The 24218-nt window shown below is 51.0% G+C and overlaps 1 protein-coding gene across 6 annotated transcripts in view; it reads right to left on the bottom strand.

Annotated features, from left to right (window-relative positions):
• The window catches only part of MSRA (methionine sulfoxide reductase A), a 471584-nt gene that overhangs the window by 127426 nt on the left and 319940 nt on the right, over positions 1–24218 (bottom strand). For 4 of the 6 annotated variants that reach the window (XM_064146683.1, XM_064146680.1, XM_064146685.1 and 1 more), the window contains one exon: positions 2640–3445. The exons of 1 other annotated variant lie outside the window; for it this stretch is intronic. In XM_064146683.1, the coding sequence (XP_064002753.1) occupies positions 3281–3445 (165 nt within the window). In that variant the 3' untranslated portion in view covers positions 2640–3280. Of the gene's footprint in view, positions 1–2639; positions 3446–24218 lie in introns of those variants that run through there. One more of the 6 variants, XM_064146681.1, reaches the window with a different exon arrangement.

Raw genomic sequence — 24218 nt, 5'->3', positions numbered from 1 at the left:
CATTGGAATGGGCTGCCCAGGGAGGTGGTGGAGTCACCAGCAAAGCCTGGATGAGGCATTTAGTGCCATGGTCTGGTTGACTGGCCAGGGCTGGGTGCTAGGTTGGACTGGATGAGCTTGGAGGTCTCTTCCAACCTGCTTGATTCTATGATTCTATGAAAAGAGAAGCAGCATAGACGTAAGACTTAGCATTATAAATAGAATCATGGAGTCATAGAATGATTTGGGTTGGAGGGGATCTTCAAAGGTCACCTAATCCATTCCCCCACCCCAAGCAGCCAACAGGAGCATCTTCAACTAGGTCTATTTACTCAGTGCCCCACGTAACCTGACCTGAAGTGTTTCCAGGGATGAGGCCCAGCTCTCTGGGCAACCTGTGACAGTGTTTCACAACTTCAGTGTAAAGTACTTTTTCTTTCTGTCTAGCCTGAGTCTCTCCCACTCTTTGTCCTGTCGATAAAGCCCTTCATTGACAAGGTTATGAAACACTGGAGTGGGCTCCCCAGGGAGACAGTCAAATCCCTGTCCCTAGAGATGCTTAGGACAAACAGATGTCGTGCTAAGGGACATGGTGTAGCACCAGACTTGCTGGTTTGATAATCATTGGATTTGGCCCTCCTCAAGGTGTTTTTCAATCAGGAGGATTCTGATTCTAGTCCATAACTGCACCTGGAGTACTTCAGCTCTGGTGCTCTCAATACAGGAAGGACATGGACCTGATGGAGCAGGGCCAGAGAATGGCCACAGAAATGATCAGGGGGCTGGAGCACCTATGCTGTTGGGGCAGGCTGACTGAACTGGGATAGTTCAGCCTGGAGAGGTGAAGGCTCCAAGGAGACCTAGTCACCATCCCCCAATACCTGAAGGAGGCCTGCAAGGAGGTTAGAGAATGACTATTTATGAAGGTGTGCAGTGACAGGATGAGGGGCAGTGGTTTAAAATCAGACAGGAGTAGATTTAGAGTTCTTCACAATGAAGGTGGTTGAGCACTGGAACAAGTTGCTCAGAGATGTAATTGGAGACATTCAAGGTGAGGTTTGATGGGTCTTTGGGGGACCAGATGCAGTTGAGGATGTCCCTTCCCACTGCAGGGTGGTTGGACTAGATGACCCTTAGAGGTCCCTTCCAACCTAGGTAATTCTATGACTCTATGACTCATGTTTGTGGCCTCCTCTGGACCCACTCAAACAGGTCCATGTCTTTCAGGTACTGAGAACCCCAGAGTGGGACACAGTACTGCAGGTGGTGTCTCACTAGAGCAGAGCAGGGCAGCAGAATCCTCTCTCTCAACCTGCTGGCCACACTGCTTTGGATGCAGCCGGGATACAGTTGGCTTCCAGGCTGGAAGAGCACATTACTGGCTCACATCCAGCTTTTCACCCACCACTACCCCCAGGTCCTTCCCCATGGGGCTGCTCTCAGTCTCTCTGCCCCTCAGCCTGGACTGACAACCAGCAGTGGCTGAAAAACAGAGAATCATAGAATCAGGCAGGTTGGAAGAGACCTCCTTCACTTTGAGGCAAATCTAATTTTCAGAGGAGAGAGTTGCAGAGGTAGAACATGAATGCAAGTGAGTTATAAATAGCCCAGTGGATAACAAACAGATGGAGTGGCCTGGATCTTCTGGATCGCTGTGCTCTGGGCTGGCTGCTCTGGAGCATGCTGCCCACTCCCAGCCAGCTGCTCCAGGCTGTGATGCCACAGGTCAGTTCTCAACAAGCAGCCTCAGCTCTTGGACATGCTGAATTTTGGAGGGAGCTCCCAGAGAGATGGGCTCTGCTCCTGGGCATTGCATGGGGTTGATTTCTCCAGACACTGCTGTTTTAAAATCAGACTCCTCAGGAGGTAAAGATGTTTGCTGTATGAAAGCAAAGATAACTTGGAGGGTTTAATAAGCCGGAATGGAATCAAAGTGTGGCCAGCAGGGCCAGGGAGGGGATTCTTCCCCTCTGCTCTGCTCTGCTGAGACCCCACCTGGAGTACTGCAGCCAATTCTGGAGCCTCTGGGACAAAAGGGATGTGGAGATGCTGGAGTGTGCCTAGAGAAGGGCCAAGAGGATGCTCAGAGGGCTGCAGCAGCTCTGCTGTGAGCACAGACTGAAAGAGTTGGGGCTGTGCAGGCTGCAGAAAAGGAGGCTCCCAGGTGACCTTCTTGTGGCTTTACAATATCTGAAGGAGGCTACAAAAAAGCTGGGGAGGGACTTTTGAGGCTGTGAGAGAGTGGCAGGAGTGGGGGGAATGGAGCAAAGCTGGAGGTGGGGAGAGTGAGAGTGGAGGTGAGGAGGAAGCTGTTGAGCATGAGAGTGGTGAGAGGCTGGAATGGGTTGCCCAGGGAGGTGGTTGAGGCCCCATGGCTGGAGGTGTTTGAGGCCAGGCTGGCTGAGGGTAGGGTGTCCCTGGGCATGGCAGGGGGGTTGGAACTGGCTGCTCCTTGTGGTCCCTTCCAACCCTGACTGATTCTATCATTCTATGCTTCTGTAACCTGTTGTAGTGGGAGGTGTCCCTGCCCATGGCAAGAGGTTGGAACTTGATGACCTTTGAGGTCCCTTCCAACCTAAACCATTCTATGATTCTGTGATGCTTTTGATAGTTCTGCTCAGATATATACTGAAGAGTCATGGAACACACCACAGACAATATTTTTCTTCTTTTGCAATTTATTTTAGTGCAGGAAACAACACTGATTTCTTTCTGGGTGTGACACACCTCTTGGAGCTATCAAAAAGAAGGATCCCATTACAGTTTTTGCTTCTCCTTGCTCAAACTGCTTCAGCAAACAGGCACTACAGGTGACAGTACATGTTGCTGTGAACATGGGATTGCAAGAGAATCACTGATCTTATAAATTCATCCTTCTCAAAGCCATCAAATCACAGGGTGGTGACAGTCAAGCCCAGCCATATCTCCAGAAGCCAAAAGCAAACTCATTACCCCAATCAAACAAACACATCTGAAGGCATCAGCTAGGCAAAGCAGTTAGCAGGCACAACCACCTCCTCGTTCTTCAGCCTTTTAACTTGCATTCCAAGCTGACCTCTCAAGTTTCTTTTCTCCCCAGATTACAATCCCAGGTGCAGCACAGAGCAAGAAGTTGCATTTATCAAGCAGGTGCAATTTGCTGCCTCTACTATGGCTTTAACATTGGCAATTGGGAAGCTGCATGGATTATGGCAAGAGGTAGCCAAAGGTCTGCGTGCTGATGCCGCAGGACTATTGTGACACCTGTCAGGGTCGGTGAGCTCTTCCAAACTCCCTAAAACGAAGTGCAGGCAATCACAGGCTACTTATTGATGGCAATAGGGCAGGAGAGCCCTGTTCCTCCAAGGCCACAGTACCCATCAGGGTTCTTACTAAGGTACTGCTGATGGTAATCTTCGGCGTAATAGAACTCCGGAGCCTCGCGGATTTCTGTTGTGATGGGACTAAAACCACTCTTCATCAAGACCTGGCAAGAAACACAATGCAAAGCCATTAGTGCTGTGCTGATGAATGAAGTTGTTAGGTTTTCTCTCAGCAGGAGCCACAGACACCTCTCAGCTCTTGAACCACATTTGCAGCACGTCTCTGGAAGCCCTTTTGCCTCGCTCTCATGGTGTTCCGCTATGAGACATCGCAGGCACCAAAGCAGCTGTTGGGGGAAGGAAGCAGTGCACCCTCCTGTTCCCCAGGGATCAGTGCTGGGCCCAGTCCTGTTCAATATCTTTATTGATGACCTGGACGAGGGCATTGAGTCCAGCATCAGTAAGTTTGCAGATGACACCAAGCTAGGAGCAGGTGTTGATCTGTTGGAAGGTAGGAGAGCCCTGCAGAGGGACCTGGCCAGGCTGGATGGGTGGGCAGAGGCCAATGGGATGAGATTTAACAAGGCCAAGGGCAGGTTCTGCACTTTGGCCACAACAACCCCAAGCAGCACTATAGGCTGGGGACTGAGTGGCTGGAGAGCAGCCAGGAGGAAAGTGACCTGGGGGTACTGACAGATAGTAGCTGAAGATGAGCCAGCAGTGTGCCCAGGTGGCCAAGAGAGCCAATGGCATCCTGGGCTGCATCAGGAACAGTGTGGGCAGCAGGACAAGGGAGGTTCTTCTGCCCCTGTACTCAGCACTGCTCAGGCCACACCTTGAGTACTGTGTCCAGTTCTGGGCCCCTCAATTCAAGAGAGATGTTGAGGTGCTGGAACATGTCCAGAGAAGGGCAACAAAGCTGGTGAGGGGCCTGGAGCACAAATCCTATGAGGACAGGTTGAGGGAGCTGGTGGTGTGCAGCCTGGAGACGAGGAGGCTCAGGGGTGATCTTATTACTGTCTACAACTACCTGAAGGGACATTGTAGCCAGGTGGGGGGTGGCCTCTTCTCCCAGGTAACCAGCAATAGAACAAGGGGACACAGTCTCAAGTTGTGCCAGGGTAGGTCTAGGCTGGATGTTAGGAAGAAGTTCTTCACAGAGAGAGTGATTGGCATTGGAATGGGCTGCCCAGGGAGGTGGTGGAGGCACCGTCCCTGGGGGTGTTCAAGAAAAGCCTGGATGAGGCACTTAGTGCCATGGTCTGGTTGATTGGCTAGGGCTGGGTGCTAGGTTGGACTGGATGAGCTTGGAGGTCTCTTCCAACCTGGTCGATTTTATGATTCTATGATTCTAATGGTTCAGCTGCTTCATTTGGTGTTCACTCCTCTTTATTAACCACCCCAGGCCAAGCTGAGGTGCCATCGACAAGAGTGGAAACCATTGAGGCCTGCAGTGATAGGATGAGGGGCACAATGGTTTCAAACTAGGGAAGAGTAGCTTTAGATTGGATGTTAGGAAGAAGGTCAATACCATGAGGGGGATGGAACACTGGAATCAGTTACCAGGGATGTGGTTGAGGCCCTGTTCCTAAAGATATTCAAGGTGAGGCTTGAAAGGGCCTCTGATCACAGAAGCATAGAATCAACCAGGTTAGAAGAGACCTTCAAGCTCATCCAGTCCAACCAGGTTCCAGTGCTCTGTCATCCTCACAGTGAAAGAGTTTTTCCTGCACCTGTAACCTCCCATGCTCCAGCTTGCACCCATCCCCCTTTGTCCTATCATTGGACATCACTGAGCAGAGCCTGCCTCCAGCTTCCTGACACACACCCTTCATCTCTTTATAGACCTGAATCACTGAATCAACCGGGTTGGAAGAGAGCTCCAAGCTCAGCCAGTCCAACCTAGCACCCAGCCCTGGCCAATCAACCAGACCATGGCACTAAGTGCCTCATGCAGGCTTTGCTTCAACACCTCCAGGGATGGCAACTCCACCACCTCCCTGGGCAGCCCATTCCAATGGCATCCTGGCCTAGATCAGGAGCAGTGTGGCCAGCAGGACAAGGGAGGTTCTCTTGCCCATTCCTGTGCTCAGCACTGCTCAGGCCACCCCTTGAACGCTGTGTCCAGTTCTGGGCTCCTCCATTCAAGAAAGATGCTGAGGTGCTGGAAGGTGTCCAGAGAAGCTGGGGAGGGGCCTGGAGCACAGCCCTGTGAGGAGAGGCTGAGGGAGCTGGGGGTGTGCAGCCTGCAGCAGAGGAGGCTCAGGGCAGAGCTCATTGCTGTATACAACACCCTGCAGGGAGGCTGTAGCCAGGTGGGGTTGGGCTCTTCTGCAACAGAAGAAGGGGACAGAGTGTCAAGTTGTGCTTGGGGAGGTCTAGGCTGGATGTTAGGAGGAAGTTGTTGTCAGAGAGAGTGATTGGCATTGGAATGGGCTGCCCAGGGAGGTGGTGGAGGCACCGTCCCTGGGGGTCTTCAAGAAAAGCCTGGCTGGGGCACTTAGTGCCATGGTCTGGTTGATTGGCTAGGGCTGGGTGCTAGGTTGGACTGGATGATCTTGGAGGTCTCTTCCAACCTGCTTGATTCTATGATTCTATGATTTATTCTGCCAGTTTCACTGTCTGGAAGATGCATTTTGCCATATTCAGTTTTCAGCCAGGAATGAAGTAATAATATTGATGCAAAATCCGTGACTCACCTCTCTGGGGAGCCTTTGGGTTCCCAAACCTACATCTCAATCCTCAGTGCAGGGAAGGATTGTGCTGACTGCTTAATTCATTGGATTTGAACACCATGGAGGTGATGAGGTGGTGGAGTCGCCATCCCTGGAGCTGTTCAAGGCAAGGTTGGATGTGGCACTTGGTGCCATGGTCTAGCCTTGAGCTCTGTGGTAAAGGGTTGGACTTGATGATCTGTGAGGTCTCTTCCAACCTTGGTGATACTGTGATACTGTGATGAGCCAAATTTCCCAGGAAACTGCCCTTATTTCACCATGCAAAATCACCCAACAGTGCTTTTCATCTTTGGGACAGACTTTGCCCCAAGGGAATCAGAGTACATTTACTTGTTCAGATGTGTGGATGGAGAAGATGAAAAGAAATGTGAAGGTACATATCAAAACACATTGGCAACACCTGACACAGAGAGGTGTCAACATGACTGCCTTCACGAAGCAGTGTTTCACTTATTTCCTAACCTTCCTAGCAACACAAAGCACTTCAAACATTTTGGTGATGGTTTGGGTGTTACCTGCCTCCCCACACTTAAGAAAATCACCCACACTAGACTCAGCCACTGGGAATTGAATGAATGAAGCTATATTTACAGCTCAGCACAATATACAAGCAGACAGTTACAATCTATACAGCTATAGACAGAAATAGAATCATAGAATCAGCCAAGTTGGAAGAGACCTCCAAGCTCATCCAGTCCAACCTAGCACCCAGCCCTGTCCAGTCAACCAGACCACAGAATCATAGAATCAACCAGGCTGTAAGAGACATCCAAGCTCATCCAGTCCAACCTAGCACCCAGCCATATCCAGTCCCCTAGACAAGTTAAAAAGTAATACAGAAACACAACAGCCCTCTCAGAAACCTGAGTCCCCAGGAGGGGCTCCCAACCACCCCTCCACCTTCTCTCCACCCCTCTATCTTACCTCAGACTTTGCCTTATGTTCAAGGTAAATTGGAGGGTTGGCCAAAGGAGTTAGGAAGCAGATGGATGAGTCACACAGATGGCAGGTTAGGTTCATGCAGCCCCAAGAAACATAAAGCAACTCTCTTATCTATGTTTATGTTCTTATTCTTATCCATCTCAGCAGTTCATGCAGCCCCGAGAGACATAGAGCACCTCTCTTATTTATGTTTGTGTTCTTGTTCTTATCCATCTCAGCAAGCCTATGAGTGCAGCAGACATCAGCATCGTTTCCTTTTCACAGCCTAGCATCTAATTCTGCTCACCTAAACATTCTAGCTAGCCTCAAACTAGCACAATTCTCTCCCCTCCAGAAGGATGGCACAAACAAGCTGACACCAAGCTAGGAGCAGGTGTGGAGCTGTTGGAAGGTAGCAGAGCCCTGCAGAGGGACCTGGCCAGGCTGGATGGGTGGGCAGAGGCCAAGGGGATGAGATTTAACAAGGCCAGGTGCAGGGTTCTGCACTTTGGCCACAACAACCCCAAGCAGCACTACAGGCTGGGGCCAGAGTGGCTGAGAGCAGCCAGGAGGAAAGGGACCTGGGGGTACTGATAGAAAGTAGGCTGAAGATGAGGCAGCAGTGTGCCCAGGTGGGCAGCAGAGCCAATGGCATCCTGGGCTGGCTCAGGAGCAGTGTGGGCAGCAGGACAAGGGAGGTTATTCTGCCCCTGTGCTCAGCACTGCTCAGGCCACACCTTGAGTGCTGTGTCCAGTTCTGGGCTCCTCAATTCAAGAGAGATGTTGAGGTGCTGGAAGGCATCCAGAGAAGGACAACAAAGCTGGTGAGGGGCCTGGAACACAAATCCTATGAGGAGAGGCTGAGAGAGCTGGGGGTGTGCAGCCTGCAGAAGAGAAGGCTCAGGGCAGAGCTCATTGCTGTCTACAACTACCTGAAGGGACATTGTAGCCAGGTGGGGTTGGGCTCTGCTGCCAGGCAACCAGCAATAGCACAAGGGGACAGAGTGTGAAGTTGTGCTGGGGAAAGTCTAGGCTGGATGTTGTTAGGAAGTTGTTGTCAGAGAGAATGATTGGCATTGGAATGGGCTGCCCAGGGAGGTGGTGGAGGCACCATCCCTGGAAGTGTTCAAGAAAAGACTGGCTGAGGCACTTAGTGCCATGGTCTGGTTGCTTGGCCAGAGCTGGGTGCTAGGTTGGACTGGCTGAGCTTGGAGGTCTCTTCCAACCTGCTTGATTCTATGATTCTATGGTTCTATGATTCTAACTCCATCAGCACGGGCGTTAATCATTCGCTTGCCACTGTAGAGGCAGGTAAAATTGGCTTCCCTTCCCTGAGTCATGCGGGTGCTGCTGGAGGGGTGGATATTCTTCTGCTGCGGAGAACAAGCATCAATTTTTTCACCTGGGACTTTTCCATCGCTGGCTTACCTTGGGCGGCAGGAAACCCCCTGCTGTTCCGCGGGCTCACCACAAGAGGGCGCCAGCACCATTCGCGCCCGCTCCAATTGCTCGCAGGCTATCAGAGCCCTGCACGCCGCAGCAAGCAGGCGCCGGGGACAGCTCATCGCATCGCAGCGCGGTCATTAGCGACAGCTAGCAGCGCTGCTGTCAGAAGCAGCGGGAACCCCAAGCTCTGACTCTCTGCCAAGCGCTACCTTGCATGTTTTGATTTTAAACGGGGAAAATATTTACCTCTCGCTGACTGTGCCGAGGCAAAGATAAAAACAGCACCGGGAAGAGATGACGAAGTTGGTGATGTGCTGGCTCTGGCAGCTGGAAATCAAGCCACTAGTGATTGATCTCCTTCTGCCAAGACAGATAGAGTTGGATGACACAGTCTCAAGTTGTGCCAGGGTAGGTCTAGGCTGGATATTAGGAAGAAGTTCTTCACAGAGAGAGTGATTGGCATTGGAATGGGCTGCCCAGGGAGGTGGTGGAGGCACCGTCCCTGGGGGTCTTCAAGAAAAGACTGGATGAGGCACTTGGTGCCATGGTCTGGTTGATTGATTAGGGCTGGGTGCTAGGTTGGACTGGATGATCTTGGAGGTCTCTTCCAACCTGCTTGATTCTATGATTCTATGATTCTATGATAACCCTGTTCCATTAGACTTTTTAGGGCTTGCTGTCTCAGAATTCCTGAGCCATCCATGGACTCATAGAATGATAGAATCAGTCAGGGTTGGACGGGACCACAAGGAGCAGCCAGTTCCAAGCCCCCTGCCATGCCCAGGGACACCCTACCCTAGAGCAGGCTGCACACAGCCTCACACAGCCTGGCCTCAAACACCTCCAGCCATGGGGCCTCAACCACCTCCCTGGGCAACCCATTCCAGCCTCTCACCACTCTCATGCTCAGCAACTTCTTCCTCATCTCCACTCTGACTCTCCCCACCTCCAGCTCTGCTCCATGAAGATGTCCATGTCCAGATTCACAAAGATATCAAAGAGAACAGGCCCTAATACTGTATCCTGGGGACCCCCACTCCCAACCACCTGCCAGCTGGATTTATTTCCATTCACCTCCACTTTTTTGGGCATTCTGTTACAGTGCTAAAGTCTTTTCCTGACTTTTGCATTAAACTCACTGCCTGACCGAGTCGTTGCTCTCTCTACAGCAAAAACAATCCCTCACTCACTCTCCCCATAGCAAGCTTGATTTTATGCCTCTGCCTGGATCCTGCTCATTCACTTCTCCAGCATGCTTCAGAGGCTTAGACTCTTCCCTTCACACCTCAGGTCAGGCTTCCTCATCTTTCTCCACATCTTCTCTAGCTCTATTTTACTGCTGCACTGAGGGGGAACTGCACTCTATCCAAGACCATCAGTGGCTGAGTCAGTGGTGTACATTTTCTCTTCCCCAGCCCTAGCAATTCTTAGCATTCCAGTAACTTTTCTGACCTCTGCTGAGCACTGAGCAGGCATTTTCCAAGAGCCCTCTGCAAATGATGCCAGCACCACTTTCATGGGCTAGCTTAAACCCCATCATTGTGTCTGCACTTACCCAACAGGGTATTTCAGCAGCTGTTTTATTGCCTGGAAAATGGATATTGTCAGACTCTTCTGCAACTTTTCCTGCAGTTCTGTCTGCTTTTGGTTACCTGGAATAACTCTACACCATCAGTCAATTTTGTCTCCTTTTTCCAGCTCTTTTATGAGTGGATTGAACTGTGCATGTTCCTCAAGACAGGTCACTGGTAATCACCCTGCACTGCAAAACCTACCCAGCTCTTTGTATCATTTACTCCCTCTCTATAAGCAGCTATTCACCCAAAAGAGAAATTTTCCTCCTACTCCTCAGTGCCAGGCTGTGCCTTTTGTGCACCCTCTCTCTTCAAAAAAATGCTATGTGTGAGTTGAGTTTCCTCTTCTAAAGACACATCAACTCTTCTCTGACACACTCTATTCTACATCTATCCACCAGTTTAGGATCATAGAATCAGTCAGGGTTGGAAGGGAGCACAAGGAGCAGCCAGTTCCAACCCCCCTGCCATGCCCAGGGACACCCTACCCTAGAGCAGGCTGCACACAGCCTCACACAGCCTGGCCTCAAACACCTCCAGCCATGGGGCCTCAACCACCTCCCTGGGCAACCCAGTCCAGCCTCTCACCACTCTCCTGCTCAGGAACTTCCTCTTCACCTCCACTCTGACTCTCCCCACCTCCAGCTTTGCTCCATTCCCCTCAGCTCTGCCACTCCCTCACAGCCTCAAAAGTCCCTCCACAGCTTTTTTTGTAGCCCCCTTCAGATGCTGGAAGGCCACAAGAAGGTCACCTGGGAGCCTCCTTTTCTGCAGCCTGCACAGCCCCAACTCTTTCAGTCTGTGCTCACAGCAGAGCTGCTGCAGCCCTCTGAGCATCCTCCTGGCCCTGCTCTCAACATGCTCCAGCATCTCCATAGCCCTCTTGTTCCAGGGGCTCCAGACCTGGCTGTAGTACTCCAGGTGGGGTCTCAGCAGAGCACAGCAGAGGAGGAGAATCCCCTCCCTGGCCCTGCTGGCCACACTTCTGCTGCTGCAGCCCAGGCTCTGCTTGGCTTTCTGGGCTGCAAGTGCACACTGCTGGCTCCTGTTGAGCTTCTCCTCCAGCAGCACCCCCAAGACTCTCTCCTCAGAGCTGCTCTCCAGCCACTCTCTGCCTAGCCTGGATTCATTAATAGTTGAGTTGGAAGGGACCTTAAAGATCCTTTAGTTCCAATGTCGCTGCCATGGACAGGGACATCTTCCATGAGACTGAGTTGCCCAAAGCCCCATTCAGCCTAGATAAGCACATGGTTTCCAAAAGCAGGTCACCTACATGGATGTGACTGCATATTTTGCCAGCTAGAGCTTATTTCAGTGCATTCCAGAGCTTTGCAGAGGTCACTACTATCAACTGGAAAAGTCCAGGGTAGTAAGTAACATGATCTAGTTAAAGATATTCCTGCTAACTGCAGTGTTGCACTAGAAGACCTCTAAAGGTCTCTTCCAACCCAGACCATCCTGTGATTTGCATGATTCTATGACATAGACAAGACTGAGATTTAGCATTTGCTGGGAGTAATAGTTGAGTGTTTACCCATCAGGTGCTCCAGGCAGCTGAAGGCAGCAGAAACGGAACAGTTTAAGATGATATGTCACTGAGATGTGATAGGCCAGAGAAAGGAGGGGCATAGCTACACTTAGCAAATGAAGGATTCCTTTAATATATCCAATTTTAAAGCCTTAAAATTTCTAGGTGGGTTTCAAGTTCTGGAGTCCTCTCAATTCTGTGCTTATCTTAGATTTAATCATAGAATCAACCAGGCTGGAAGAGACCTCCAATATCATCCAGTCCAACCTAGCACCCAGCCCTCAACCATCAACCAGACCATGGCACTAAGTGCCCCAGCCAGGCTTGGCTTCAACACCTCCAGGCACAGAGACTCCACCACCTCCCTGGGCAGCCCATTCCAACGCCAATCACTCTCTCTGACAACAACTTCCTAACAACATCCAGCCTAGGCCTCCCCCAGCACAACCTGAGACTGTGCCCCCTTGTTCTGTTGCTGGTTGTCTGAGAGAAGAGACCAACCATCACCTGGCTACAACCTCCCTTCAGGGAGTTGTAGACAGCAATGAGCTCTGCCCTGGGCCTCCTCTTCTCCAGGCCAAACACCCCCAGCTCCCTCAGCCTCTCCTCATAGGAGAGGCATTTCATTTGATCCACCACATTGCTTGTAGCAAGGAGTCACAGAAGCGCTTACAAGAGCCAGCCAGATCCACTCCTGCTGGGTTCTGTGGTCATGCACTCCACTCCTTGAAATCACAGCATCATAGAATCAACCCGGTTGGAAGACACCTTCAAGCTCATCCAGTCCAACCTAGCACCCAGCCAAGGCAAATGTGGCTGGCAAATGCTGAATTCTAACCCTAGCCACCACACTGGGACCAGATGCCCACAGTGCCCAGGCTCCACTTCCCTCACTGCACAGCGGATCCGATGCTAATGATGTATTTGATAAAGGTGCTGCAAGAATTGATTAGCTAATGTTTGGCACAGGGCTTTGGACTACTACATAATTAGCTAATGCTTGCTCAGGGTTTTGGAGTGCTACATAATTCCTAAGTATTATTAATATCCTTGCAGGGAAGCTATCCACTCTCAGAACTCACTCTGCAGCCTGCCTCTGGCAATTCAGGCAAGATCGAAGCTGGGAACGATCAAATGATGTTGGCATAAATTTCTGTGTCCTTCAGAGTGTGGGTGCATGGATCTGAGAGTAAAAATGGGGAAACATGTTGGCTTTCACAGAACCACAGGACCACAGAATCAACCAGGTTGAAAAAGGACTCTGAGATCAGGTCCAACCTATCACCTGACACCATCTAATCAACTAAACCATGGCACCAAGTGCCACATCCAGTCTCTTTTTACACACTTCCAGAGATGGTGATTCCACCACCTCCCCTGGCAGCCCATTCCAAAGCCAATCATTCCTCCTGTGAAGAATTATTTCCTATCATCCAGCCTAAACTTGTTCTGGTGCAGCTTGAGACTGTGTCCCCTCATTCTGTCACTGGTTGTGTGATAGAAGAGATCAACCCTCAGCTGGTCACAACCTCCCTTCAGGGAGCTGCAGACAGCAATGAGGTCTGCCCTGAGCCTCCTCTGCTGCAGGCTGCACACCCCCAGCTCCCTCAGCCTCTCCTCACAGGGCTCTGCTCCAGGACCCTCACCAGCCTTGCTGCCCTTCTCTCAACACCTTCCCCCACCTCAACATCTCTCTTGAATTGAGGAGCCCAGAACTGGACACAGCACTCAAGGTGTGGCCTGAGCAGTGCTGAGCACAGGGGCAGAAGAACCTCCCTTGTCCTGCTGCCCACACTGCTCCTGAGCCAGCCCAGGATGCCATTGGCTCTGCTGCCCACCTGGGCACTGCTGCCTCAGCTTCAGCTCCTCTCTCCCAGCACCCCCAGGGCCCTCTCTGCCTGGCTGCTCTCAGCCACTCTGGCCCCAGCCTGTAGTGCTGTTTGGGGTTGTTGTGGCCAAAGTGTAGAACCCTGCACTTGGCCTTGTTACATCTCATGCCCTTGAACTCTGCCCTTCTATCCAGCCTGGCCAGGTCCCTCTGCAGAGCCCTACACTCTAATGGATAAATGTTTGCTCCCAACTTGGTGTCATCTATACTAATGGTGGATTCAATCCCCTCATCCACATTATCACCAAAGACATTAAACAGGATTTAGCCCAGCACTGATGCCTGAGGGACACCACCAGTGACAGGCCATCAAGTGGATGTGACACTTTATTGAATGATAGAATCATAGAATCAAAGAGGTTGGAAGAGACCTCCAAGCTCAGCCAGTCCAACCTAGCACCCAGCCCTGCCCAAGCAACCAGACCATGGCACTAAGTGCCCCAGCCAGGCTTGGCTTCAACACCTCCGGGCACAGAGACTCCACCACCTCCCTAGGCAGCCCATTCCAATGCCAATCACTCTCTCTGACAACAACTTCCTAACAACATCCAGCCTAGACCTCCCCTGGCACAACTTGACACTCTGTCCCCTTCCTCTGTTGCTGCTTGCCTGGCAGCAGAGCCAAACCTTCAGGTAGTTGCAGACAGCAATGAGCTCTGCCCTGAGCCTCCTCTTCTGCAGGCTGCACACCCCCAGCTCCCTCAGCCTCTCCTCACAAGGCTGTGCTCCAGGCCTTTCACCAACTTCATACCTTTCCCTGACCTTTTGCTGTGATAGCAAACAAGCTGCTATGTGAGCACATTGTCACTCTGAAGACAGAAGCATCCCATGGGGACTACTCACAGCCAGGACAAACAGGAGAAATGCTGCTACATGAGCCTGCTGGAATTGTCCCTCTGAGTGTATTCTTCCAGGGCAGCACAGGGAAAATGCAGATAAGGAAATTACAACAGAAAACCTCAATGATGCTGGCACAAAGTCTAAGCTGAAGCATCTTGATTCTCAGCTACACAACTGATTTTGTCAGAGCTTTTGCCTCTTGATAACTCCTTCCACATGCAACAGAGAGCATCACCTGTAGTGAGTAAGCTGAATGTAGTGAGAGGCACAGCTTTGTGAGCCTTAGGGTGAAGCTGCATGCATGTCTAGGCTGTTCTGCTGCCTTGAAGATCTTCTTCCTCTGAAATGTTTTTGTCTTAAATACTTAGCTTGAAGGAGGCTGTTTGGTCATTCATTCCTGCCAGAGGGGAGAGAATTGCTGGGCTTGGATATGAATCACACCTGCCAAGGTAAATCACAGCTGGCCAACAGCTTGACTGTTCTGTTAACATATCTCTGGCCCCAAGTGGCTTTGCTCAGAGGGTCTAGGGAGGATCAGGAGAAGTGTGGCCAGCAGGGCCAGGGAGGGGATTCTCCTCCTCTACTGTGCTCTGCTGAGACCCCACCTGGATTACAGCAGCCAGTTCTGGAGCCCCTGGGACAAGAGGGATGTGGAGATGCTGGAGTGTGTCCAGAGCAGGGCCAGGAGGATGCTCAGAGGCTGCAGCAGCTCTGCTGTGAGCACAGCCTGAAAGAGTTGGGGCTGTGCAGGCTGCAGCAGAGGAGGCTCCCAGGTGACCTTCTTGTGGCTTTTCAATATCTGAAGGGGGGTACAAAAACTCTAGGAAGGGAGTTTTGAGTCTGTGAGGGAGTGCCAGGAGTGGGGGGAATGGAGCAAAGCTGGAGGTGGGGAGAGTCAGGCTGGAGGTGAGGAGGAAGTTGTTGAGCAGGAGAGTGGTGAGAGGCTGGAATGGGTTGCCCAGGGAGGGGGTTGAGGCCCCATGGCTGGAGGTGTTTGAGGCCAGGCTGGCTGAGGCTGTGTGCAGCCTGCTCTAGGGTAGGGTGTCCCTGGGCATGGCAGGGGGTTGGAACTGGCTGCTCCTTGTGCTCCCTTCCAACCCTGACTGCTGCTCTGATTGTATTCTATGATCCTAGGAGTGCAGTTGGTCAGACAATTCCTACTGTTTTCCACCTGAGCTTACTTCCTTGACACAGACAACAAGTGGCCACACAGCTCACCTGGCAGATTGGTACAGACAGGCTTCTGTGTACCTTCTAGCAACAGGAGAAGCTGAACACAGAATTTATGCTGAACTGAATTAAATGGGCCTGACAGCAAGACAAAATCTGCAATTCTATTTTTTCCTGTTGGATACTGATCCTATGAATGTGCAGGGAAAGGAAGCTGCATCATGCTCTCCATCACAACAATCTAATTCTGGATTCAAAGCTTTTGCTCCAGATACTGACTGGTATTAGCTGGATCAGCTTGACCCCACAGTCTTTACAAGCTTGACCTTCAGAGTAGAGCTTCCTGAACACCCACCCTGCCTTCTCATGAGGGAAGAAAGAAGAAAGTGAAGAATGGCACCAGGGGGCATTTAGGAGGTATAGGAAGATAACATTAGCAAAAGAGATCTTGCTCAACTAGCATCTGGGAACTAATTAGGTGTTGAAGGAGCCACTGAGAGGGATGGAAATTCTGTTTGTCTAGCCAATTTTAATGCAGCCAAACAGCTTTTTACTGCACATCCTGCATGGATAATTTATGATGGCTAAGAAAAGATATGCCCTGCTCTGACTTTCAGTGATCTAAAGCTAAGATCTGTTCCGTGGTTAGAGATGGCAGACTGCTCTTCACTAATCACTCAGCCATTACTCTGCCTCTGCACATAAATTGCTCATCTCTTTTTATGACCAGATGATCTGCCTGGTGGGCATGGGCAAGGCTGTGGATGTAGTCTACCTGGACTTCTGCAAGGCCTTTGACACTGTCTGCCATAGCAAACAACCCCAAGCAGCACTATAGGCTGGGGACTGAGTGGCTGGAGAGCAGCCAGGAGGAAAGGGACCTGGGGGTACTGATAGACAGTAAGCTGAAGATGAGCCAGCAGTGTGCCCAGGTGGCCAAGAGAGCCAATGGCATCCTGGCCTGTATCAGGAGCAGTGTGGCCAGTAGGACAAGGGAGGTTATTCTGCCTCTGTACTCAGAACTGGTCAGGCCACACCTTGAGTGCTGTGTCCAGTTCTGGGCCCCTCAATTCAAGAGAGATGTTGAGGTGCTGGAAGGTGTCCAGAGAAGGGCAACAAAGCTGGTGAGGGGCCTGCAGCACAAATCCTATGAGGAGAGGCTGAGGGAGCTGGGGGTGTTTAGCCTGGAGAAGAGGAGGCTCAGGGGTGATCTTATTACTGTCTACAACTACCTGAAGGGAGGCTGTAGCCAGGTGGGGGGTGGCCTCTTCTCCCAGGCAACCAGCAATAGAACAAGGGGACACAGTCTCAAGTTGTGCCAGGGTAGGTCTAGGCTGGATGTTAGCAGGAAGTTCTTCACAGAGAGAGTGATTGGCATTGGAATGGGCTGCCCAGGGAGGTGGTGGAGGCACCGTCCCTGGGGGTGTTCAAGAAAAGACTGGATGAGGCATTTAGTGCCATGGTCTGGTTGGTTGTCTAGGGCTGGGTGCTAGGTTGGACTGGATGAGCTTGGAGGTCTCTTCCAACCTGGTTGATTCTATGATTCTATGATTCTAAACTCCTGGCCAAACTGGCAGCCCTTGGCTTGGGCAGGGGCACTCTGGTATGGGTCAAGAACTGGCTGGAGGGCTGGGCCCTAAGAGTGGTGGTGAATGGAGCCAGATAGAGCTGGCAGCTGTCCCTAGTGGTGTGCCCCAGGGATCAGTGCTGAGTACAGTTCTGTTTAACATCTTCACTGATGATCTGGATGAGGGGATTGAGTCCAGCATCAGTAAGTTTGCAGAAAACACCAAGTTGGGAGCATGTGTGGATCTGTTAGAAGGCAAGAGGGCTCTACAGAGGTACCTGGACAGATGGGCACAGTCCAAGATCATGAGTTTTAACAAAGCCAAGTGCAGAGTTCTATACTTAGGCTACAACAACCCCAAGCAGCACTACAGGCTGGGGCCAGAGTGGCTGAGAGCAGCCAGGTACAGAGGGACCTGGGGGTGGTGGTCAACAGCTAACTGAACATGAGGCAGCAGTGTGCCCAGGTGGGCAGCAGAGCCAATGGCATCCTGGGCTGGCTCAGGAGCAGTGTGGCCAGCAGGACAAGGGAGGTTCTTCTACCCCTGGACTCAGCATTGTTCAGGCCTCCCCTGGAGTGCTGTGTCCAGTTCTGGGCTCCTCCATTCAAGAGAGATGTTGAGGTGCTGGAAGGTGTCCAGAGAAGGGCAGGAAGGCTGGGAAGGGGCCTGGAGCACAGCCCTGTGAGGAGAGGCTGAGGGAGCTGGGGGTGTGCAGCCTGCAGCAGAGGAGGCTCAGGGCAGAGCTCATTGCTGCCTGCAGCTGCCTGCAGGGAGGCTGTAGCCAGGTGGGGTTGGGCTCTGCTGCCAGGCAAGCAGCAGCAGTGTCAAGCTGTGCCAGGGCAGGTCTAGGCTGGATGTTAGGAGGAAGTTATTGGTAGAGAGAGTGATTGGCATTGGAATGGGCTGCCCAGGGAGGTGGTGGAGTCCCCATTACTGGAGGTGTTTAAGAGGAGGCTGAATGAGGCAGTTAATTGGAAGGGTTAGGTGACAGGTTGGCCTCGATGATCCCAGAGGTCTCTTCCATCCTGGTTAATTCTGTGATTCTGTAGATATGGAGAAAGTTTTCAAGCAGTTTGACTCACTCATGAAGTTTGACAGCTCCTAGGACAGCTGAGACCACAAGGGACTCTCTGGTCATGCTGAGGTCAGGGCCATTTTACTGGTGCTGTTGGCTCAGCCAAGCTTCCACTCAGCCACAGGAGGATATTCTAGACTGGAGAATGCTTCACCTTGAACACCTACCCAGACTCCTACTAAAGTAGCTGCTGTCATCATTACATTGTTTTGACAGGACAAGGGCCAATGGCTTTAATCTGAAAGAGGGTGGATTTAAAATAGACATAAGGAAGACTTTTTCCCACCCTAAGCATGGTGAGGCACTAGAACAGGCTGCCCAGAGAGGCTTTGGATTCTCTATCCCTGTAAGTGTTCAAGGACAGGTTGAATGGAGCTCTGAGCAACCTAGTCAAGTGGAAGATCCCTGCTCACAGAGGGGCTTTGGAACCAGATGATCTTTACTGTCTCTTTCCAACTAAAAGCATTCTGTGAGTGTGATTTTCATTCCATGTGGCTGGGTTTTATATAAAGAAAGATCTCAGAGAGATCCAGCATGAACCTAACCCTCCTAACAATTCACAACAGCACTTTTTGTTAAGCCATACATGAAATACTCTACCTAAACAGAATCACAGAGTTATTGATGTTGGAAAAGACTCTTAAGATCATTAAGTCATAGAATCATAGAATCAATCAGGTTGGAAAAGACCTCCAAGCTCATCCAGTCCAACCTAGCACTCAGCCCCATCCAGTCATGCCTCCTTTACCCCAGACTGAACAACCACAGTTCCCCCAGTTGCTCCTTGTAAGACTTGTTCTCCACACCCTTCACCAGCTTTGTTGCCCTTCCCTTGTCTCCCCTTTACTCTGCTCTCATTAGACCACACCTGGAGTCCTGTGTGCAGTTCTGGAGTCCCCAACACAAGAAGGATATGGAACTGTTAGAGCCAGTCCAGAAGAGGGCCATTAAGATGCTCAGAGGACTGCAGTAGCTCTGCTATGAGGGCAGACTACAACAGTTGGGGCTCTTCAGCCCGCTGCACACCTCCATCTCCCTCAGCCTCTCCTCACAGGGCTGTGCTTCAGGCCCCTTACCAGCTTCATTGCCCTTCTCTGGACATCTTCCAGCACCTCAACATCTCTCTTGAAGATGAAGGAGCCCAGATCTGGGCACAGCACTCAAGGGGTGGCCTGAGCAGTGCTGAGCACAGGGGTACAAGAACCTCCCTTGTCCTGCTGCCCACACTGCTCCTGAGCCAGCCCAGGATGCCATTGGCTCTGCTGCCCACCTGGGCACTGCTGCCTCAGCTTCAGCTCCTCTCTCCCAGCACCCCCAGCTCCCTCTCTGCCTGGCTGCTCGCAGCCACTCTGGCCCCAGCCTGTAGTGCTGCTTGGGCTTGTTGTGGCCAAAGTGCAGAACCCTGCCCTTGGCCTTGTTCAGTCTCATCCCATTGGCCTCTGCCCACCCATGCAGCCTGGCCAGGTCCCTCTGCAGGGCTCTCCTACCCTCCAACAGCTCCACATCTGCTCCTAGCTTGGTGTCATCTGCAATCTTACTGATGCTGGACTCAATCCCCTGCTTCAGATCATCAATAAAGGTACTGAACAGGACTGTGCCCAGCACTGCTCCCTGGGACAATCCCTCTCAGCTCAATGCAATACTTTCTGGGTTTTCCATCTGCACACCGAGACAGCAGAGAGGTCAACCACTTTAAAGCAATTTAGATCCTTCAAGATGACAAATTGTTTCTGTTTCTGAACACATGTATAATTACTGCTAAAATTATATTTGCAATGGTTACCAGGGAATGCAATTTCAGCTCAGACCAAGGAGGGGAAAGTCAAGGGAAAAGGAAGAGAGGATAAGCAGTTTTCCAGCTGCCATAAACAAAAAGGGCTGGAAGAATGCATCCAGCGAGCAGGGAAAAGGAAGAAAAGAAGTGTGAGGAGGGTAAAATTCCACAGTGTTTTGGCTTTGGACTTCAGAAGGTAGTGAGCATGAGATAGTGTGATATATGAAGAAGCCTTTGTTGTTCACATCTGAAGTTTAAAAGCAGCACAGTGTGAATAAACAAAGGATGTTCCATCAAATGCTGCGGTGGGGATGTAGTCTCTCCAGCAGTGTTCCAGGCATAGAATCATAGAATCATAGAATCAACCAGGTTGGAAGAGACCTCCAAGATCATCCAGTCCAACCTAGCACCCAGCCCTAACCAATCAACCAGACCATGGCACTAAGTGCCTCATCCAGTCTTTTCTTGAAGACCCCCAGGGACGGTGCCTCCACCACCTCCCTGGGCAGCCCATTCCAATGCCAATCACTCTCTCTGGCAAGAACTTCTTCCTAACATCCAGCCTATACCTACCCTGGCACAACTTGAACATGGAACAGAAAAGCCTGGATGAGGCACTTAGTGCCTTGGTCTAGTTGACTGGATAGGGCTGGGTGCTGGGTTGGACTGGATGATCTTGGAAGTCTCTTCCAACCTGCTTGATTCTATGATTCTATGATTTTATGGTCTAGTTGACTGGACAGGGCTGGGTGCTAGGTTGGACTGGATGAGACAGGACAACTACCTGAGGGGTGGTTGTGGCCAGGAGGAGGTTGCTCTCTTCTCTCTGGTGGCCAGCACCAGAACAAGAGGACACAGCCTCAGGCTGCACCAGGGGAGATTTAGGCTGGAGGTGAGGAGAAAGTTCTTCACTGAGAGAGTCATTGGACACTGGAATGGGCTGCCCGGGGAGGTGGTGGAGTCGCCGTCCCTGGAGCTGTTCAAGGCAGGACTGGACGTGGCACTTGGTGCCATGGTCTGGCCTTGAGCTCTGTGGTAAAGGGTTGGACTTGATGATCTGTGAGGTCTCTTCCAACCCTGGTGATACTGTGGTACTGTGATACTGTGATACTGTGTGATAAACGGAGGCAGCGCCTTCTTGGTGGAAAGGAGAAGGAGGAAAACTTTAAAGCTTGCCTTCCAGAAAACCTCATTTACCCAGATCTTTTGATAGGCTTTTAAGTGCTAGAAAACACACAAGCTTAATAAGAACCCAGATCTGGATCATTTAGCATTGGCTTTCAGGTTAGTTAATCTCCTTAGCAACGATAACACTGCAGATGCTTTTGGAACCCTGAATTAGCTCTGTCCTTATCTTTCCTGGAGGAAAAGAAAAGGTTTTGCTCTGAAGTACTGGGATAATATCAAGCCATTTATTTTTTTTTTGTGCAGACATGAATAAACCATGATAGTTCCACAAGTTAACTGATTATTATACAGAGGGATGCATTATGGTCATTGATAAGGAGAGAATGTAAAGATACATAGAGCCAGGTCTATCTTGGGAAGGATGTTTCATGTTGAGCACCAAATATGATTCAAATTGGAGGTCTGTCTATAGCTTCTCATGCAAAGACTTCCCATGCTTGACACATCTTTGAGCAAACTTAAGTTTCATTCAAAATATTCCAACCTAATCTCACAGCAGAGACAGAGAGAGGGTAACTTCTGATGAAGTTAAACCCCTTCTCTTATGGTTTGAAATAGTGATACTTGAAATCTACACTGCAGGCAGCAGGAGAAAACACCTCCTCCTATTCAACAGTTCTGAGAATTTCCATACAGATCATAGAATCAACCAGCTGGGAAGAGACCTCCAAGCTCAGCCAGCCCAACCTAGCACCCAGCCCTGGCCAATCAACCAGACCATGGCACTAAGTGCCTCAGCCAGGCTTGGCTTCAACACCTCCAGGGACGGTGCCTCCACCACCTCCCTGGGCAGCCCATTCCAATGCCAATCACTCTCTCTGACAACAACTTCCTCCTAACATCCAGCCTAGACCTCTCCTGGCATAACTTGAGACTGGTGAGGGGCCTGGAGCACAGCCCTGTGAGGAGAGGCTGGGGGAGCTGGAGGTGTGCAGCCTGGAGAAGAGGAGGCTCAGCGATGATCTCATTGCTGTCTACAACTCCCTGAAGGGAGGCTGTAGCCAGGTGGGGTTGGGCTCTTCTGCCAGGCAAGCAGCAACAGAACAAGGGGACACAGTCTCAAGTTGTGGCAGGGGAGGTCTAGGCTGGGTGTTAGGAGGAAGTTGTTGTCAGAGAGAGTGATTGGCATTGGAATGGGCTGTCCAGGGAGGTGCTGGAGTCTCTGTGCCTGGAGGTGTTGAAGCCAAGCCTGGCTGAGGCACTTAGTGCCATGGTCTGGTTGATTGTTGAGGGCTGGGTGCTTTGTTGGACTGGCTGAGCTTGGAGGCCTCTTTCATCCTGGTTGGTTCTCTGATTCTATATTGGCTGCAGGGGGGCTGGACTAGATGACCTCTAGAGGTCCCTTCCAACCCACTGCATGCTATGGCTATTCCATGACTATAGAATCATAGAATCAACCAGGTTGGAATGCTTTCACATGTGTGATTAGAAATCCTCACCAGAAACATACCTCACAGGAGGGGCTTGGATGGTTGAATGAGATTCAAAGTCAACAAGCCAGTTGTCAGTAAGCTTATAAAAATACAAGACCATCTTTGACCTCTGGGTTGAGTTCCACTCATTGTGTAAGCCTCCTAGCATCAATGAAATGGACTTATGCATCTGGAAAGGAGACCTGAATTTGGCTATTAGTAAAACAAAACACTGAGCTGATTGTGGCTGGATAGGAAGCAAAGAAAATGCAGGGAATGCACTTTACATTTCAGCGAGAGCTTGGCATTTGCAACGCGTCATTCCGCTGCCAGCTACAGAACAGCAGCGACTTGGCAGAGGTTTGAGAGCCAGATGTCAGCCTCATCTGGCTGTCTTGGCTCAGGCTTTCCCTTTGAAATGAACAGCAAAGCAGAGCAAGTGTAGAGTCTTCCTGCTGCTGCTTGCACGATAAGGAACAGAAGCAGGAAAGGTCTTTTGGGCGACGCCACCGTCCTCTGTACCTGCCATGGCTTTGCCAAACTTACAGCCCTCACCAGGCAAAAGCTGGGAGGTCAACTCAGAGTTAACAGGCCAAGAGCAAAACAAGCTAGAAGGATTTGTTTGACAGCTGTCTCTCTTCAAGTGATGAACACAGAACAAATGATCTTCTCCCCCCTCACTTCCCCAAGGCAGCTTTGGACCCATTTTGGCACTCAGAATGCTGTGTGCGCTTCCTGGAGATAAAAAGCTGCGGTTACATTGCTGTGCTGAAATGCACTGCTGTGGCTCTCCTCCACTGTCAGTGTTCTGCTGGTTGCTTTATTAAAGGAGAGAGATCATTTTGCTTTCTGCATTTCCATTATGTTACCCTACAGAATGTCAAAGAGAAAAAGCATCAGGACAGCCCCTGTCTGAAACCCTCTGGCTTTGACATTCAAGCCACTACAAGCCATTAAAGGTGCACTGATAAACACAGAGGTATGCAGCCTGGCATGACATATTCCTTCCTAGCACATGGCCCTTCAGGTACAGAAGTGTCACATCAATGGGGAAATGTTAGTCAAGGTTTTGGTGTGGCAGCTAAGTCACAAAACACCTTTAGAATCATAGAATCAAGCAGGTTAGAAGAGAGCTCCAAGCTCAGCCAATCCAACCTAGCACCCAGCCCTGGCCAAGCAACCAGACCATGGCACTAAGTGCCCCAGCCAGGCTTGGCTTCAGCACCTCCATGTGCAGTGACTCCACACATATTCAGCTGGAGCAGCTTGCTCAGTGTCTTGTCTGACCTGATCTGCACTGTTTCTGATGATGGAACATCTACCACTTCCCTGGGCAACCAGGGCTGGAGTTTCACTACCTTCAGTGTAGAAAATGCCTCCAGGCACAGCAACTCCACCATCTCCCTGGGCAGCCCATTCCAATGCCAATCACTCTCTCTGACAACAACTTCCTAACATCCAGCCTACACCTGTCCTGCCACAACTTGACACTCTGTCCCCTTGTTCAGCTGCTGCTTGCCTGGCAGAAGAGCCCAACCCCACCTGGCTACAGCCTCCCTTCAGGGAGTTGTAGACAGCTACCTGAGCCTACCTGAGACAGCTACCTGAGGCTCAGGGGTGACAGCTGAGGTCAGCCCTGAGCCTCCTCTTCTGCAGGCTGCACACCCCCAGCTCCCCCAGCCTCTCCTCACAGGCCCCTCACCAGCTTTGCCTTTAGAGGCAGACAAGAGAAGAACGAAGAAGTGCACACCCTTGTTGCTGAGCCCCCCCATGACTGACCTTGTATCAGAAGAAGCATTACTTTCAAAACTGAAAGCT

This window comes from Pogoniulus pusillus, chromosome 7 (assembly GCF_015220805.1).
Source record: "Pogoniulus pusillus isolate bPogPus1 chromosome 7, bPogPus1.pri, whole genome shotgun sequence".
Classification (NCBI taxonomy): domain Eukaryota; kingdom Metazoa; phylum Chordata; class Aves; order Piciformes; family Lybiidae; genus Pogoniulus; species Pogoniulus pusillus.
The sequence above is the reverse complement of the archived record's forward strand: the minus strand, read 5'-3'. Positions and strand labels throughout refer to the sequence as shown.